Raw genomic sequence first — 18703 nt, 5'->3', positions numbered from 1 at the left:
TGCAAAGAAAAAGGGATTTTACCGTTCTCTCTAAAATAACTTTTAGAGAAAGCAGTGGCTTTGAAAATTAATTCAAGTTCATTTCCCCCAGAAAATGTGTTAACAAGTTTGAAATGTTCTGAAATATTTTGGAAAATAGGGAAAGTGGATCTCAAAGAAAAGTTTGTTAAATAGAAAATTCACTTCCAGAGTTGGAAGTTATTTTATGAAATTTCCTAGAAAGAATTTTCAAAATAGAGAAATTCGCAAAAGGAAGTTCGTTAAATAGAAGTCCGACTGTATTCATACTTTTCATAATAGTGGCGAGCAAACATTTGAGTCTCGCTAGAACCTACCTTTAGAACTGAAATTTCATGTCCTGTATTTAGAATATATATATGGACTACATGCTTAGAATATTTTTATACTTCTGCAGCTGTTTAGAGGAATAGTTATAATTTTTTCAGGAACTATGATCAAAAATCAAGCTCAATACTTAGCTAAAATATAAAAAAAATACAACCTATAAAAAAATCAATATGTCTTTATTGTAATCAATAAATAAGAATATATTTTTACAAAATTAAAGGAATGTTTCAAATCAAAAACAAACTGGCAATACGTCTTATGAAACACATTTATTCACTTCTTTACTTATACAAAGATACTAATGTTAAAACCAGATCTGTAATTTAGAAGCAATACAAGAACAGTTTTGTTAAGAACAAGTAACTTAGCAGGGGTCTGTCCAAGCCAAATTCACTACCATTTAGCGGTACCTTCACAAATTCAACTTTAGGAAAAACGGTAGTTTCACAAAATACTTTTTCTTGAAATTTTATTTTTATGTCTCGTAAGAAACAATAAATCCATATTTGTGTTGATTTTATTTAATATAATTTTTAATTTTCTCAAAATAGGTACCTCTCAGAAAAAACTAGACAGACCCCTGCTTAGTACACATTAATATCTGGGGTAGAAATATTTTTTAACTCAGACAAATTATTTTATAAATGGTTAGAAACAGAATACATGATAGCCTATGTCATAGAACTTATTTTCTGGTAGCATGCTAGAGTCGTGCAATTGAAAAAGCAACACAAGCTATAAAAAAAATATAAATTGAGAGTTTAATGTTTAACATTTCTGTATGATAAGCTACTCATTGAAAAAGAATTTTTTTTCTAAATTTAATATTATTTTATCAGTTTTTTGATATTTCATTTTAGCGTTCATGGTATTAACAATAGAAACAAAATAGTTGTCAAACCACTTTTCTCAAAATCTACCATGAGGCACTTACATTTTTTCTTCTTTTTTTTTAAATTTTGTATTTTTTTTATCTTACCTGCTAATTTAATCTCTGAATCAAAATTAAACAGAATATAAAGACCTGATATTTTGACCATTGATTAGATGTGGAAGCATCCTTAAGTCTGAAAAAAAAGAAAGATACACATTTCCTGTTCGACTAAGGTAAAGCATTCCCCAAGAACTAAATTTACCAGTATAGCTTTTGTTAAACTTCTGACAATTAAGAAAAATAAGGTTTTCTTTCCAAAAAAAAAACTTCCTGATATAGGAATTTTGTTTCCTATAACAGAAAAAGTTTTTTGAAATTTTTGCAACTTTGAACTATCACAAATGGAACGAGAAGAATAAAATCTGAAAAATTTTCATTGCGATTATATAAGTAGCAAAATCTTTATATTCTTTCAATCATTTTTTTTTTATTCTTTTTAATTATTTTAAGAAAGAATTCAGAATTTTTGACACAAAGTATAAAGAACAATAGAAATTATAAACATAGAATTAAAGTTTTAAAAAAAGTGACATTTTTAGAATTATTTCATAAAACAGCTTAAAGCAAGTCTATTGTTAATGTTAAATTACAGAAATATAAAAAAAATATTAAAAATACATGTAATTATCTTTTTACATAAAAATTGCATTTTTGAAAAAACTATTTAGAAACATAATTCAATTTCGATGCTTCAAAAGTTTAAGACACCTTGAAAAATATAAATCATGGTTATAAATTAAAATAACTAATAAGTATTCAAAATTCTGTAAAGTAAATACAGACTTGACTCTTTTATTTCGAAATAACTTTATAAACTTAGTCACATAAGCTTGCAATCAAAATTTGGTTGTATGTATTACAATATTTGTATAAATATGCATGAGAGCGTACTGCTATTAGAACTTAAAACAAGTAGTGCTATATTCAATTTCAATTTTTATTTTTTGCAGTTATCATCAAAATGTTTCTGATGTTAGCTAGGTCAGGACATATTGCTGACCAGTTCAAAACTTTAATAAAGTAGATCTTTATAATGCAAGCCTTGAAGCTTTTGAAATTGTAACCTTTTAACAAATAGTTAAACAAATAATGTAAGAAGTTAATTGCTCTTGCATAGTTACTGAAATATCTTTGCTGCAGTTTTAACTAATGACACCTACCAAAGTTACTATGGTTTTAAAGAAATTGCGATTTACAGAATTGTGTTATACAAATAACAAAAATATATAACTTTGAGTGCATAGATATCATAGATTGCTATAAAATTTTGGCCTACTTAAAACCATATGAGCTTTGATATTACAAATGAAGAAATTGCATCCCAAATCATGACAAACCAATAGCCTACCTCCCTACGGCATAGAATCTTTAGTAATCATCCAAGCAGAATTTTTATAAAATTTGACTTTTTTAATTCCTTATGTGAACTTTGATAATTTGTTGATGATGGAAAATGAGCGGCTAGATATTATCTTCTTAGTATACTTCTTTTAAGGTGGCAACATCTAAACATTCATTGCTCTTTAACTGCAGATACTTTAATGTTGAGAGAACATGAACTGTACTTTTAAGCTAGTTAAATTTATATCTAACTATTTATAAAAAAAATAATAAAATGTGATGCTTAGTTACATAATTAAAAAAATATTTAAAATGCATAATAAATTTTAGTAATGAAAATTAAATGCACTTACAACAAATATTAAATATACTTTTTAAAATAAAAATATACTTGTTACAAGCTACTCTAATAATAAACTAGTTACAAGCTTTTTGTGAGGTGTCTTAAAATTTTGAAATGGAGTGTATAATTATATAAATGCATAACTATAACTAATTGAAATTAGTATATTAAACAGAATAATAATATCAAATTATATAGTTTGTATAAAATAATTGTATAAATAATATTTAAAATACTATATAAAAATAAATATTCATTTTAAAAAGAAAAAAATTTCTGTCAAAATTAATTTGAATCCTTTTTTTAAAAAAAATCATCAAAGCTGTAAATTCAAACCATTTTACTTATTTGTAAAATTATCAAATGCTGTAAAAAAGAATGATTTTTAATTTGATTAAGAGTGATTTCGATTGATTTTTAATTTGATTAAGAGTGATTTCTTGATCAGATTGAAACTATTATTATCTTCATCAAGCAGTATATCTAAAACTAATACCTTCATCAAGCAATATATCATGTATATAATAATTGTATAAATAAGATTTAAATTTTACTGAACATTCATATTTTTTTAAAAATATATTGATATCTAGAGCTAAAAAATTAAAATCATTACATTTATCAGGAAGTTTAATAAATATTTCTTTTATGATTGATTTCTTGATTAAAATTGATTTCTTGGTTACATTAGGTTGATTTCTCAATTGGATTAAAATAGATTTCTTGAGAAACAAAAAATTTATTTGCCATGAATAGTACATTTGTCATAAGCATGAGTTTTAGTTTTAACCAGATCCATACGTATGAAATAATTTGCTCCCTCACATTTTATCTTCAACTACAAGATTAAAAATAAATTAGTATAAAAAATTTAAAAATCATATTTTCATAACTTTGATAACTCCTGTTATCTTAATTTAAATTAAATACTTTAGGTTTTTTTTCTTTGTTTAATAATTAATCATAAGTGTAAATATAATTAATATTCATCAGTGCAATAAACTTTTATAAAAATACAATATTAGAATTGTGTTATATCTATTGAAAAAAAAATTAGTGTTTAAAAACTGAAAGAACTAAAAACTTATATGAACTTAAAACCCAAGCAGAAAAGAAAAAAAGGATGTCAAAATCTATATACATATGAAAATGTTTAACAAAAATAAACATTTTAAACTTAGATTATGAAATGTTATTTTTACTTCAAATAAGTTAATCAAAGAAACTTATCTGATCTGTAAGGGATAATTTTTAGGGCTAGTTTGCTCCGATTTTATAATTTTACATAGTAAAACACAAAAAAGGTGGTCATAAATAAAATGAGATTAGCATATAAATAAGATAAAATTTACAAGCACTGATGTAATTAAATTTGAAATTTGATTATAATGTTTTGAAATATAATAACTGTTCAGCATTTAGTTCTCCTCTGAATAGCATTCAGTTTCATCTGAATAACATTCACTTTCTTCAGAATAAAGTTCTGTGTCATTACAATATCCAAGAAACTTGCACTCTGAAATAAAGGATACAGTTTTAGCACAAAGTTATCAAAGGGACTCAGTACAGTTTTCAAAAGGACTCAGGTATATTGTTAGACTTACTGGGATTTCAGATTTTTTTTTAAAATTTCTTAATAGATATTGCAACAAATGTAATATAACTTAACTCATTGATATTTGAATACTAAAAGTTGTGTAAAAAGCACTTATAAGAAGAAAAAAATAAAAGGTTGAAGGTACTTTTTAAAACAAGTTGATATTTCTTTCTATAACCTCTACCACTTAAAAAGGCAATTTATTTTGATATCAGATCCAAATACAGACAAACCTCAATATCTCGAACTTGAAGGGAGAGGAGAAAAAATTCGAGATATCGAAAATTCAAATTATCGAAAATCACATGTTATCGATGATAGAATAAAGAAAAATGCTCTTTACATACCTCATTTACTATTCCATATTTGTTCTAAAAATCTTTTTACACTTTCATTTAAAAAAGATTCAATTGTTTGTTGCTTTAGAGATGTGTAAGAAAGTTTGTCTATAACACTTTCTAAGTGGACCATAGCTTTAAATGCCTCCTCTGACATATTCATATTCGGCTGCCTCTCAATAAATCTCCTTACAGTGTCCACTGCAGAAAGTGTTTGTTTGTTAGTAACATTGGGTGGTAAATCTTCGATTTCCTCATCCTCTTTTTTTGACAGTTTACAAGAAGCTCTCGTTTGAGCGATGATATCATTGTTATCCCACTGACCACATACTGTTACTGCATCATCTACGTTTACAAAGTCATGAAATTCCATGTCATCAAACTTCCTGAATCCGGGCAATCTATTCCAATCATTTTCGTTGCAGTTTTTAGCAGAATTAACGATATTGATTGTTTGACTACTTTCATGATCTTTAATGAATCCAGACTTCTTAAAGCCATTCATTATCGTAGAGGAAGACACATCATTCCATGCCTTGTCAGCCATTCTTAAATTTTTTTATTTTTTTTGGAATATTATTTTAATTTTAGAAAAAAAATCTACACTATTTATGGAAAAAAATTCGAGCTATTGAGGAATTAGGAAAAAAAATCATCGTGAAATCAAGTTTTTTTTAACATTGAGTGTATCGGAAATTTGAAGGGAATTTTTTTTCCTTTGAGATATTGAAAAATTCGTGAAATCGAGGTTCGAGTTAGAGAGGTTCGACTGTATATATTATTTATAATATTAATATACTATGGTAGACAGAATTTTATTTTTGCAAATCATATTTTAATAATGAACCACTTATGCTACCACTTTTTTCTTATTGAAAAAAGAAACTGCCCTTCTTAAAGGACACTAGGAACAAATGAGTAAAATAATGCAGATAATAATTAACTACTTAAATCAATAATTTTATTTAATATACATATATTAAATAACATTGATCATTAGATCAGCAATGATATAATTACAGAAGTGCTGATTTAAAACAATAAAAAACTGCAATAAAGGTTAAACAAGACATATAAAATTTTAGTTCATTTCCTAATAAGTTCAAAGTTAAATAACTTTTATATTATTTTTTTTAAAGAAGTTTAAAAGAAAAGGACAATATAGAAGGACGTTTAAAAGAAAAGGACAATTGAGGAAATACATAAAACAAGCTTAGTTCCATTNACACTGTTACTGCATCATCTACGTTTACAAAGTCATGAAATTCCATGTCATCAAACTTCATGAATCCGGGCAATCTGTTCCAATCATTTTCGGTGCAGTTTTTAGCAGAATTAACGATATTGATTGTTTGACTACTTTCGTGATCTTTAATGAATCCAGACTTCTAGAAGTTATTCATTACACATCATTCCATGCCTTGTCTGCCATTTTTTATTTTTTTGGAATATTATTTTAATTTTAGAAAAAAAAATCTACACTATTTATGGAAAAAAATTCGAGTTATTGAGGAATTAGGAAAAAAAAATTTGTGAAATCAAGTTTTTTTAAACATTGAGTGTATAGGAAATTTGAAGGGAATTTTTTTTTTCTTCGAGATATTGAAAAATTTGTGAAATCGAGGTTCGAGTTAGCGAGGTTCGACTGTATATATTATTAATATATTATGGTAGACAGAATTTTGTTTTTGCAAATCATATTTTAATAATGAACCACTTATGCTACCACTTTTTTCCTATTGAAAAAATAAACTGCCCTTCTTAAAGGACACTAGAAACAAATGAGTAAAATAATGCAGATAATAATTAACTACTTAAATCAATAATTTTATTTAATATACATATATTAAATAACATTGATCATTAGATCAGCAATGATATAATTACAGAAGTGCTGATTTAAAACAATAAAAAACTGCAATAAAGGTTAAACAAGACATATAAAATTTTAGTTCATTTCCTAATAAGTTCAAAGTTAAATAACTTTTATATTATTTTTTTTAAAGAAGTTTAAAAGAAAAGGACAATATAGAAGGACGTTTAAAAGAAAAGGACAATTGAGGAAATACATAAAACAAGCTTAGTTCCATTGAAAAGAATAATATTAGGCTCAACAAGTAATTTGTTGAGCATAATATTTTAAACATTTGTGATTGTGATAAATATTTTCTAACGTAATTTTAAATTGCATGTTTGGAAATATCTTTTTTTAATTGTTTTGGGTGAAGCATTATCATAAATATCCTGAAATAAGTACTTACATATTTACAGGTTCCTTAGTGCATTATGTAACTAAAGGCAGAAGTTTTTTAAGCAATACTCATTGTGAAAGTGTTTGAAATTTGTCCATGTAGACAAAAAACATTTTTAAAAATTTTATACAAAATCTTTAGAATTATTTATATATTTCATTTTAATACAAAATGTCACTTAAGCTCTCTGAAGTGACCTAATTTTGAACATTTGCAAGTTTACAAAGTTATAAGATTTAATTTGAGTGCTTTTTTCTTTGTTCCTCCTAAAAAATTAAAGCGCTTTTGAAACTTTAAATGATACTTTTCCGTGTAAGAAATAAAAGTATCTCTTTTTCTCCTTGGTCAAGATTTAAATAAATAAGAAAAAAACATAAAATTAACTGTCATAAATAGGAATTTGAAAGAAAAAAAGAGGTTATATATATATTCTACGGTTTTTTAAAGAAAAGGTAAAAGATTATTCTGCTTTATTTTTTATATAAACAAATCATCTACACCTTGTATAAATGAAAAATACTTATGGTATGTGAAAGAAACTATATCAGCAAAATACTTAAGAAACAGTTAGCACACAAAAACTAAACAGCCTTAACGTCTAAACTGATTCATAATTACATGAATAGTAAAAAATCCATTAGATTTTACGAAATAATATAAATTTCATGATAATTGTTGCATGACGTACTAAAAATTTTAGGGTTTTTCATAGTCATTAAAACAGAAAAACTGCAAAAGTTACCAGTTATGATTGGCATTAAACATATTTGAAATGTTATGTATTATGTTTACTCATAATTTCGTATATTAATAGGTATTTAATTCATCAAAGATAGTTAAAAGATTTTTTTAAATTAATTTAAAATGAGAATTCTGAATAAAAATAAATTGAACATTTTTGAACAAATAAAGTTTTGAACTAATTTCTATACACAAGGTTGGGTTCAATATGTATTAGTAATACTTATTTAAATATTCAAGCAATAATCTGTATAAAAATTGTATTTCAATAGAGATTTTTTTAAGAAACTTACTCAATTTTAGGGAATTTTCTAAAATGTACAAAAACCCAGAGAATTTTAATTAAATCAGTAGAAACTGGCAAAATCCAGTAGAGTTGGCAACTATGCTAATTAATGAAGTTTCCAAATAAGATCAGCGTTAACACAAAATTTAGTGTTTAAAAAATATTTAATACTGTATATAAAACCAGACAAAATAAACAAATTTATACACTTTTACAAATAAAAAAAAATTAGATTGATGAAAGGAGCCTCATTTTCTACAAAACATCAAAAGTTCTTTTGATACATTTATTATATAACATGTGATAACATCAGATTTTGAATTAATTCATTCAAAATTCAAAATCATAGCCAAAATATCATTTGAACTTCACTTATTTAAAATGTTATTGTCTCTATGCTGTCCCATTTAAGAGGTATCTATGATTAATGAGAACATATTTACATTTTCTGTCAAGTAATTAATGTTAACATCCTGTCACTTCACATTTCAGACAGATTAAAAAAATATGGGGTTCCTCTTTCTGCCCAAGCAATGTTTGAATTCTAATAATTATAATTGTCTAGTAGAGTTGGAAGCAGGGTAAACATGATTTAAAAAATAAGTAAATAAAAACATTGATTTAAATAACATATTTTTTAAAAAAAATCATTGATTTGAGTTGAATCATCCTTAAATTGATTGATTTCTAAAGGAAATTGTTTCGAGATAAACATGAAAAAACTCATTGAATTTTTTATTGTAAATCAGGGAATTCAGAAATTTCAAGATATAATAGAAATTTTTGAGACAAACAGGTTCAAGATATTTTGACCAGTAACAATATTTACATATTTTCATTTGAATATACCTTTGTATACCTCAAACTCTTCTTTCTTAAGAGTAAATTTATTATAATAAAGGATTTATCAAAGCACACTCTTTTAAATGTATTCTTAAAAGAAAACTAAAAGAACTTTATTTTAAATTCACTTGACCTGATGCCTAAAATTAGGCTAACAATGTCTTGCTTTAAAAAAAAAAAAAAAGGAGTAAATTTTTTGGTAGCCAAATACTCGACCAACTTACTATCGCTGCATCTTAAGACAAAATTTACTACCCACCCTTAGGAATATCTGTTAAAGTCAAAATTTGGTCTGAAACCATGCCTCCAAATTATAGTACTAGGAACATATATCAAATGATCTTTTATTTAAATACTTTTTGCAATTTTTTTCCCTTTTTGAGTGGACTAGCTTTCGATATTTTGAGTGAACTAGCTGTCTATAAATTTGAGTGGATTAGCTTTCTATGAAGAGTTTTACACAATGGGACAAGAAAAATCTAAATGTTTTTACTAACTAATGTTGGTGAACATCAATATCTTATATGTCATAGTTTTGATTCTATTTAAAACTAAAAAGGACAAAAAGTCCTCAAAGAACTTACCTCTAGTTATTTCAGGTGGATAGAGAAGAAAAGTGCCTGACTGACACATCATAATCAGGGGTCTGTTTAGAAGAAATTTGGGTCCGTTAACGGACCCTTCACAAAATATCTTTTCATAAAAACGGACCCTTCACAAAATATTTTAACTTAANCTGGACAGACCCCTGATAATTTTAGCATTAAAAGCACAAATGAAAATAGTTAAAGACACTGGTATCAAAATTTCCCGAGTTAATATGACAGTCATAACTAAAAAATTCAAATTTTAATACAACTTTAAAACAATCTGACTAAGATTATCATCGTAAAATTATACATCAAAGCATCATCACCAAAATTAGCAAAAATAAGGTAAAAAAAATATTTAAAAAATTAGGTCTACATTTAATTAGAATTTTATACGATTAAATATATAAAAAAGATGGAATAGATCCACTTACTGTAAAAGCCTTTAAGAAGCAGTCTGAATTTTCAAAAATAATAATAAATAAAAAAAATTAACAGAAAACTATTTACAACATTAGGAAACTCATAAAGGTTCTATTTTTTTTCCCTTCAATTAGTAAAAGATAGACTGTCTAATATTTGTAACATTACTAGATCATATTAAACATTTTCTTTTCAAAAATTCAGGTCAATTAAAGAACCAAAATATCTTTTATGTTGAATATCGTTTTTCAATTTGTTCTCATTTATATTTCCTCAAAAAAGATTCATACAAATGTTACTTTGGTATTCATTATTTTTCACCATTTTTATAATTATTTTTATCGTTATTCTATATTTTCTATTATTTTTTATCCTTATTATTATTATCACCATATTTTTTTTTTTTGCCATCTTTTGTCCAATTTTCATTATTTTACTCACCCTAACTTTTTTTCAACCCAATTTAATATATATATTAAAATCTGATCTAAAAAATAATCTGCAGCCTGCTGCAGTACAGTATGATTTCTGCCACTAAGTTAAAGACATATAGACTAATCCGATATTCAAAACTATTACTATCACAGAAAACTTTTGAATAAAAGTTTATATAATAGAAAATCAGCCAAAGTTTATTTAGCTACAAAATATCCAAGTCGAGAGGTGTCTCCAAGATAGTTCCTGACAAGTATAGATATCGACATAATAAAACTACTGAAAAAGACATTAAATCAATATATCCATGATTATTGGAACTTGTGTCTGCTCATGCAGCATTGCAATTATTAGTACTGAAATATTTTTATAGATGCTTTTTTATCATTAACTCTTCATCAAATATTTCCTTTGTTAAGTTCAATTGCCCCAGAGTTAAGTAGTTACATTTATTCATATAATGGAAGGAATAAATTTATAACTAAAAGAATTCTCTTTTCATTTTTAAAAAACAGCAGCAATTAAAGATAAAAATGGGAGTTAATAATAACTATAAAGAAATTTAAAAAAATTATAACTGATCTGTGTAGATAGTTTGTTAAGAAAAGTCATTTTCATTAATTTATTTTAATTGAAAATATTTAGTTTTTTTTCTGAAAAATAAAATAGTTAAAAATTAATAAAATAAAGGAACCTACTGTGATTCTTTAGGCACCTTGACGGCCAGGATTTTTCAACCCCTATCCATCCTATAAGATAATTGCAATCAATAGGGGTTCATGATTCATTAAAAACAGATAGTGTAGATAGAAATAGGCAGATCTACATAACTTTTAGCTGGTTTAGCAAATAACGTGATAAAATCTGCATTTTATACTTCTCAGTTTCTTAAAAACATTTAATTTTCATAACATAAATAGGTACCCTGTGGCAGAATTTTTTCAAGCTCCCTACCACTAATGTCTTTCTACAAGATTCTTTTAATAATAACAAGCATATTTGTTACTAATTTAAAAGAACAAAAGTGCCGTGTTTACAAAAAAAAGAAAAACTATTACATTTTTTAATTGAATATGTAATAATTTTTTATTCTAATATGAAGATATTCTCGCATTTTTTTGGAGGGGGGAGAGCGCACTAATAATTTTCTTCATTGCATTTTGTAAATAATCATCACAATAAAAAAATTAATTAAAACCAGGAAATCCGTTGCCGAAAAAAGATCAACAAGGAACCCACGAGAATCGGACTCCTCAAATGCGTGTTTCGTTTCGAGATTAGGTTGTAATAAATAATATCATATATAAAATAACGGATTTAAAATTGATGGAGAAAACCAATAGCAATAACTGCTAAAAATTCGATAGTATTACTGCCTTAAAAAGTAAACATTCAAATGCACGGTTCAAATTTTTCATACTGTTTGAAATATATTCAAACAATATGAAAAATTTCATATTGTTTCAAACCACGTGAAAATCAATATCAATAACTGCAGAAACTTCAATCAAAACATTACATGGATTTACGATACTATCTGCGAAAATGGAGCTTGTCAAAAAGTGATCATCTAAATGTATGATTCAAATAGTACGTGGAATTTACAAGACAAATTTACGAGAAAACTCAAATTTTGTCCTTTTCAAACAAAAAATCTTTCTGCAAGAACTCTATAAAGTTCTGCAACAATGACGCCGTGATTCTGCCACGGGAAATAGGCAGATCAAATATATTGATGTTTAGTACAAAATTTTCTTAAGTTTTCACCTGTAACTAAATAGAATAATTTTTACTTTTAATTTTGCAAGTTCATCAACTTTTTAATTCATCCAGGAAAAGATTAGAATTCCTATACACACATCTGACAGAGGTAAATGTTTTTAATCGTCATTAAATGATTTCAAAAGAGCTTCTTTCAAGGAATCCAACTGAATAAGATAATGACTGTAATTAGTCTATGAATCAAGAAATTAAATCAAATTCAACTATATACTGGTGCACAAATTTATCTATATAGAATAAACAAATGAAACATTTCTGAGGCATATTCTGATTAGTAAATAATATTTCAATCAATGACGACTTTTGACTTCCTAAGAGAAGATTTCTATGAAAATAATCGACAAGTTTTAGCATGACTTTTGTGATCTGGCCCACGAATATATACATATATATATAAGGGTCCAATACAAGGGCATAACTCATACTCATTCCACGGCCAACTTAAACATATTTGTAAAATTTTTTTGAACCTTTAAGATCCTTTTGGTGATTGTAGTTTCAGCAAACAAGACCAAAAATATCTCCCTAATTAACAATCCGTGCACCTTTGAATTTGACTCTTAACATTACAAACAATTTCTATTTTTTCTCTAAAAAATTATTTTTTTAAAAAACATTTATCAATTGGTAACCATTGTTCTTGCTAGATTTTCGAATCGCTACCTCTGTCAAAATAGTATTGGTGACTACCAGTTAGTGATTCTCGAGAAACTGAAAAAAAAACAAAAAAACAAAGAAGGGAAATACTAAAAGGGTACATAACTCATAACTTCCTATAGGGCAAACTTCTATACTTAAAAAAAAAATTGCAAATTTCAAAATACCCTTGGAGATTGCAATGGGTACAGGTACCAATACAGAAATATCTCCAAACCCCTGTAGCAAAATTTTTTCGAGTTATCTGTGACCCCATAAGCACAATATTTTCAAATGTTCTGCAACAGGACTTATTAATCTACACAAATGTTCTGGAAGCATTTCACAGTGAAAAAAAAGTCAACTTTTCACTAAAATACTATATTTTCAATTATTAAAATACAGGATCATACTCAGATGCACTACATTCTTTTTTAAACCGAGGCAAACATTCTTGATTTGTTACTTTTTAAATTTTTTTTTGAAGTGCAAAATTTTGTTAATGACGATGATGAATTATTAATAAAATGCCTATGATATGAAGGTCCGAACATTAAAATAAGGGCTGCCTTAGAACTCTTTCGAAGGGACAAGTGCCAATATGGTGCACCATTTGCAAACACAAACATTCGTTGGTCTGTTGTTCCAACAACTTCATCTCCATCAAAAGCATTTAGTCTTTTAGAAACAATTCTGTCAATCGTTTATCCCCACGATTCACAAATTGTTTCTGAAATGGGAATGGAAAATATAAAAGTAAAACTTTAAATGCAGTCAGTTATTCAAACTACAAATTGTTCTGCAGGACATTGTTTGTTCTGCGACGTACATCGCAGTTTTAGGCACTTTCTGCTTCTGGGTCTGTGACTAATCTCTCGAACACAAATATCTTNATATTATGGATAATATTCTCGCATTTTGTTTTTTCCAAATTATTAAATTTTGTAAATAATCAAAAGTAATTAAAAATCATGAAATCAATGGTTGTAATAGCTGAAAAAAAAACTTGACGACAAAATCATGCAAATCGGACTCCTTAAACGCGCGTTTCGTTTCGAGATTAGGTTGCTGTAACAAATAATATAGTATCAAAAATATCAGATTTAAAAACTATGTAGAAATCAATAGCAATAGCCTTAAAAAGTACTCAAATGCACGATTCGAAATATACTGTTTGGAATACATCGGGATATTTAAAATCCAAGTGAAAATCACTATCAATAACTGCCGAAAATACAATCGAAAAATTACATCGATTTATGATACTATCGGCGTAAATTGAGCGTGTCAAAAAGTGATTATCTAAATGCACAAGTCAAATATGTGTACATTTTTGTAGAAAAGGAAATTGAAATTTTTTACTTTTCCAAAGAAAAATCTTACTGCAAGAAATCTGTAACGTTCTGCGACAATGTCGCTGCTATTCTGCCACGGGCATCCTTACCACTCTTTGTCTGAGACAAACTGTATTTTTCCTTTCAATTTTTAGGGCATCTTAGTAGCACATTTAATATTTATACTTAAATAAACAAACTTACTTACCAGAGAATTATATCCAGACAAGTAACCTTATTACTATGATTTAAATAAATAAAAAATAAACATTTCTTTTAAATCCTAAATGGATATTTCAATCATAAATATACATTTCCTTTCCAATAGCAAAAAAGGTTTTAACAAAAATGCAAACTTAATGAATTTACCATTTCAACTACCTTTGAAACGAACTCTAACCTTTTTAAGTCTAGAAACTAGAGCTTTGGTGAAAAATGTCATTTATAATCAGATTTTTGACCAAAAAAAAAACAAAATTGTTAATTTTTTAACAATATAAGACAGACTTAAGATGATTATAAGAAATTTTTACCAAAATACCTGCTTTAGGACATGTTGTATCAACTAGGAAAGATTAGAAAAACCAGTTAAATGAAGAATAGGAAAAATCATAAAATCAAGAAGTTAAAAAATATCAAATAAAATAATTAAGTATTCATCACGCATTGCAAAATAATAATAAATATACTCACAAAAATAAGGTTCACTATCCTCTTTGAGCATAATTGCATAAGCTTCGATAGATTTAACAGTCTCATTGAAAACTTTTTCAAGTGACCACGAAGAACAATAAGGATAGGAATCAACTACAACTGAAGTAGGCACTCCTGAACATGTATGATAAATAGATCTAAAAATTAAATCAGGAACACCAGTAGGAAAATTTTCAGGTAAATTAATTTCCAACAGAAAATTAAAATCTTCTACTTCAAGCAAGAGAACCATATTATGGAAATAAAATATGTCATATTCAACAACACAATTATAAAAATGACTTAAAAACTTAGCAAAATAAGTTTTCCTACTTTCGTATCGAGATGCAACTAAGTCAACTTGGCAACGAAGCTTATCTTCGACAGCTACGATGTAACGATTAAGTTGAAATTCCCTCATATGACCAGGAAATTCAAAATTTCCATTAAGTCCAAGAGCATTTTTGATTTCTTCAGATAAATATAGCCTTTGGCTGCATTTTTCATTATCTCTGTCTGAAAATATTAACAATAACAAAGCTGATTCATAACCACTTCTTTGAGTTACATCTGGCAAAACATCACAAAACTCAACATGCAATCGAACGAGCATCGTAATTGGAGTCTTTGCTTTAGAAGGCACGTAAACTTCAATATCGTCTTCACTAAAATTCCGTATTTGAAACAACGATAAATATTCGTAATTTAATTCTGTGTATTTTTCTAAATCTTCCATATTCTTTTTTTTATAGTAATACATAATCTCTTTCACTACTTTAAACAAACCATCTGTTTCCTGAACATCCCAATTATGCAAGCTTTCTAATTCATCGATTGGAACGAAAAATTTCAGATCGGAAAATAGAAAGTCTGGGGGACATTCTGGTTGAGTAGCTTGAAACATAACAATAAACTCAACAGAGGTTCCAGCATACGGAACCACGACAGTAAATCTGTCACAATTAGCATTTTTCTCAAATGAAGGACAGGATGGTTGTGGATTTTTAATAACAAGACCTTCATGGCTTAAGCCAATATAACGCTTAGTTAGGATAACTTCAACATGTTTTTGAACATGCGGCACAAAACAAGATATATCTGTCATGATAAAAAAAAAAACAGAGGTAAGTCACTCAAAGAGTAACTTTTACACAAACTAAAGAGTCACACAAAAATTATAATAACTGTATTAAGGAGATTTTAAATAAATAAATGGCTATCTAAAAGTAGTTCATGTCACATTCATTCGGCACAAAACAAATAAAATGTTTTTTATTTTTCAAAATCAGCTCAATAATCAGAATTAGAGACATTTATGTAGACAGATTAAAGACTACTTCCACATACATCATTCTAAGTTAGAGGTACTTGAAAAGTAGAGAGCTGGCTTTTTACACTACCAAACAATACTTAACTGCGTAGATACCGATCAGTCAAATAAATTAAAATAAGTTCGCTTTTTTGTATTAAGAAAACAATTCAGAAATACACAACGTTTTATGTTGTCATTTTTAAATTTCAAGTAGAATTGAGGGTGGCGCACAATTTCGCAACATAGCGACTTAAAGGACACTAGCTTGTAGCAAGCTAAGCATTATTGGCGATTGAAATAGCTACAGATGGCGCTCTGTACCTATGACAAGACTTTGCACCCTTTCACCATTAGCATGTGGAAAGTCATAGAGGAATGAAGTTCGTTAGTTTCTCGCTTGATTTTCATATTAGATTAAAATCTTTTAAGTTGGAAAACTACATAGAACTGCAGATACGTCTTACGTAAAAACGAAAAGAATAAGTGAAGGTTAAGGCACATCACAACAGAAACTTAGAGCTTTTATTTGAAGGTATGCCGCTAAAAGTACAATATTAGTACAACAGATTCTTGCAAGTTAACAAATTCAGGTATTTCCTACCGACATAGTTCATCAAAAAGAAAATTTAGTTTAATATATAGAGATAAATGCTGATGGATGTAAAACTTATCTGTGAAGGACAGACTAAACTATCAAGTCAAGATAGACGGGCTATAGAATATCAATACACATGCTATATTTTACTAAAAGAAGCTCCCAATGAAAGCAGTTGACATTATAAAGCTCATCATAATTAATGAATTAAAAAAGTTTAAACCATGAAATTTCAAAACTTAGTCCCGTAACATATTTGGATTTGTTGAGTGACTCAATCGTCGCTTTATTTTTACGAATGTAATAAGCAATTAATTTTAATAGATACAGTATTTAATTTAAAACGATAACTGACGAGCTCATTGCAAAGAAAAATAATAATAAGAGAACCGTATTACTTTTTAAAATATACCATAAAATATTTAAGAAATCTTGCTTTTCGAAAATATCAAACGTAAAAGTTTGTGAAAAATAATTCAAACTTACCTGTTGCGATATAAATCCGCATAAAGCACCGACTGTATTGCGACATTGCTAACACACCCACAGATACTGAGTGACTGACTGATACAGTTTTATCGGAGTGCCTATCCTAGGGGGATATCTGCTCCTTCATCTAAGTTATATTTAAAAGGATGATGGGAAGGGTGGTGCGAGGTTTAATAAGTTATGTCTCAATTGGAAACATTTTATAATTAAAATAAAATCTGGGATACGTATATACATGTTAAATCGCATTGGGATACATAAAAAATTAGAATAATGCACTCCCTCGCCTCCCCCCAGTAGCTGGGCTTCTCAGGTGCAGAGTGCAAAGCTTGTCTATGGTAAAGGTGACAATATTAAAACTATCGGTTGTAATATTTTGATAATACGCAATCGCTGAGCACCGAAGTCAAGCATCACTGACTGCGGTCAGTGATGCATCCCGGAGAATGATCCGAAGACATGCCATCACAATTTTGATCCTCTGTGGAGGGGATGGCACCCTGCTTCGGTAGCCCGACGACCTGCGCACGAAGTCGAGCACTTTACGGTAGCACAGTTTATCGAGGACCGATATCGCACACCCTAGGTCCCTACGCGGACTGATCCAAGTGGTCACCCATCCGCACACTAACCGTAGCCAGTGATGCTTGACTTCGGTGATCTGCTGGGAACCGTGTCTGGTCGTTGGGCTACCGAAGCAGGGGTGCCATCCCCTCTACAGAGAATCAAAATTGTGATGACTTGTCTTCGGATCATCCTCAGGGATGTTTCCCAGACGGTCGCCAATAGCCCATTGTGCAGCTCTAGTACGACGTAAATTAACTACAACAACAACAACGCAATCGCTGAGAAAGAATGCGGTTATCGGACTGAAATTTGCATTATTTTTTATAATGTCCAAGTCTAATAGTTTGTTGAAGTCGCAATCGCTACAGTCTTTAGCGCCTTTAAAAAAGGAAGCGTTTAATTTAAATAAATATTGGTCAATTTTGTCGATTTTTAGGTCGTTATATAAAGTATTGTTTCGAACAAACCAGGGTGCCCCGGTCATTCGTCTAAGTATTTTATGCTCAAAAATTCTGATTTTTTTTTCTTTGGTTGTTTGTTAGAGCCCCCCAGGCTGGGGATGCATAACATAGTATTGGTCTGATACACATGAGGTAAATATGTCTTTTTGTGCCATTTTACTTTCACTGTTCAGCAGGGGTTTTAATGCTTCGGCTTTTTTGAGAGAGTTGTTGTTGTTAATTTACATCGCACTAGAGCTGCACAATGGGCTATTGGCGACGGTCTGGGAAACATCCCTGAGGATGATCCGAAGACATGCCATCACAATTTTGATCCTCTGCGGAGGGGATGGCACCCCCGCTTCGGTAGCCCGACGACCTGCG

At 28.3% G+C, this 18703-nt stretch overlaps 1 protein-coding gene across 6 annotated transcripts; it reads right to left on the bottom strand.

Annotated features, from left to right (window-relative positions):
- Positions 1 to 507: 507 nt before the first annotated feature.
- Positions 508 to 16494, bottom strand: LOC107440905 (BRISC and BRCA1-A complex member 2-like). 6 transcript variants are annotated; one of them, XM_071187991.1, is made up of 5 exons: positions 15250 to 16494; positions 11170 to 11220; positions 9780 to 9856; positions 9608 to 9662; positions 508 to 4482 (listed from the first exon to the last, which is right to left on the bottom strand). In XM_071187991.1, the coding sequence occupies exons 1-5, from the start codon at positions 16019 to 16021 to the stop codon at positions 4385 to 4387; spliced, it is 1053 nt and encodes a 350-aa protein (XP_071044092.1). In that variant the 5' UTR covers positions 16022 to 16494; the 3' UTR covers positions 508 to 4384. The 6 variants fall into 6 exon arrangements, with proteins under 6 accessions (XP_071044092.1, XP_015909470.1, XP_015909473.1 ...); XM_016053984.3 differs by lacking the exons at positions 9608 to 9662; positions 9780 to 9856 and having other exon boundaries at positions 14917 to 16492; XM_016053987.4 differs by lacking the exons at positions 9608 to 9662; positions 9780 to 9856 and having other exon boundaries at positions 15250 to 16490.
- Between the last annotated feature and the right edge of the window lie 2209 nt (positions 16495 to 18703).

The sequence above is a fragment of the Parasteatoda tepidariorum genome, chromosome X2 (assembly GCF_043381705.1).
Source record: "Parasteatoda tepidariorum isolate YZ-2023 chromosome X2, CAS_Ptep_4.0, whole genome shotgun sequence".
In the NCBI taxonomy this organism is placed as follows: Eukaryota; Metazoa; Arthropoda; class Arachnida; order Araneae; family Theridiidae; genus Parasteatoda; species Parasteatoda tepidariorum.
The sequence above is the reverse complement of the archived record's forward strand: the minus strand, read 5'-3'. Positions and strand labels throughout refer to the sequence as shown.

What these genes read in the sequence shown, in the direction of transcription:
- LOC107440905 (XM_016053984.3), bottom strand. Translation starts at nt 16,021, where the DNA reads ATGACAGATATATCTTGTTTTGTGCCGCATGTTCAAAAACATGTTGAA.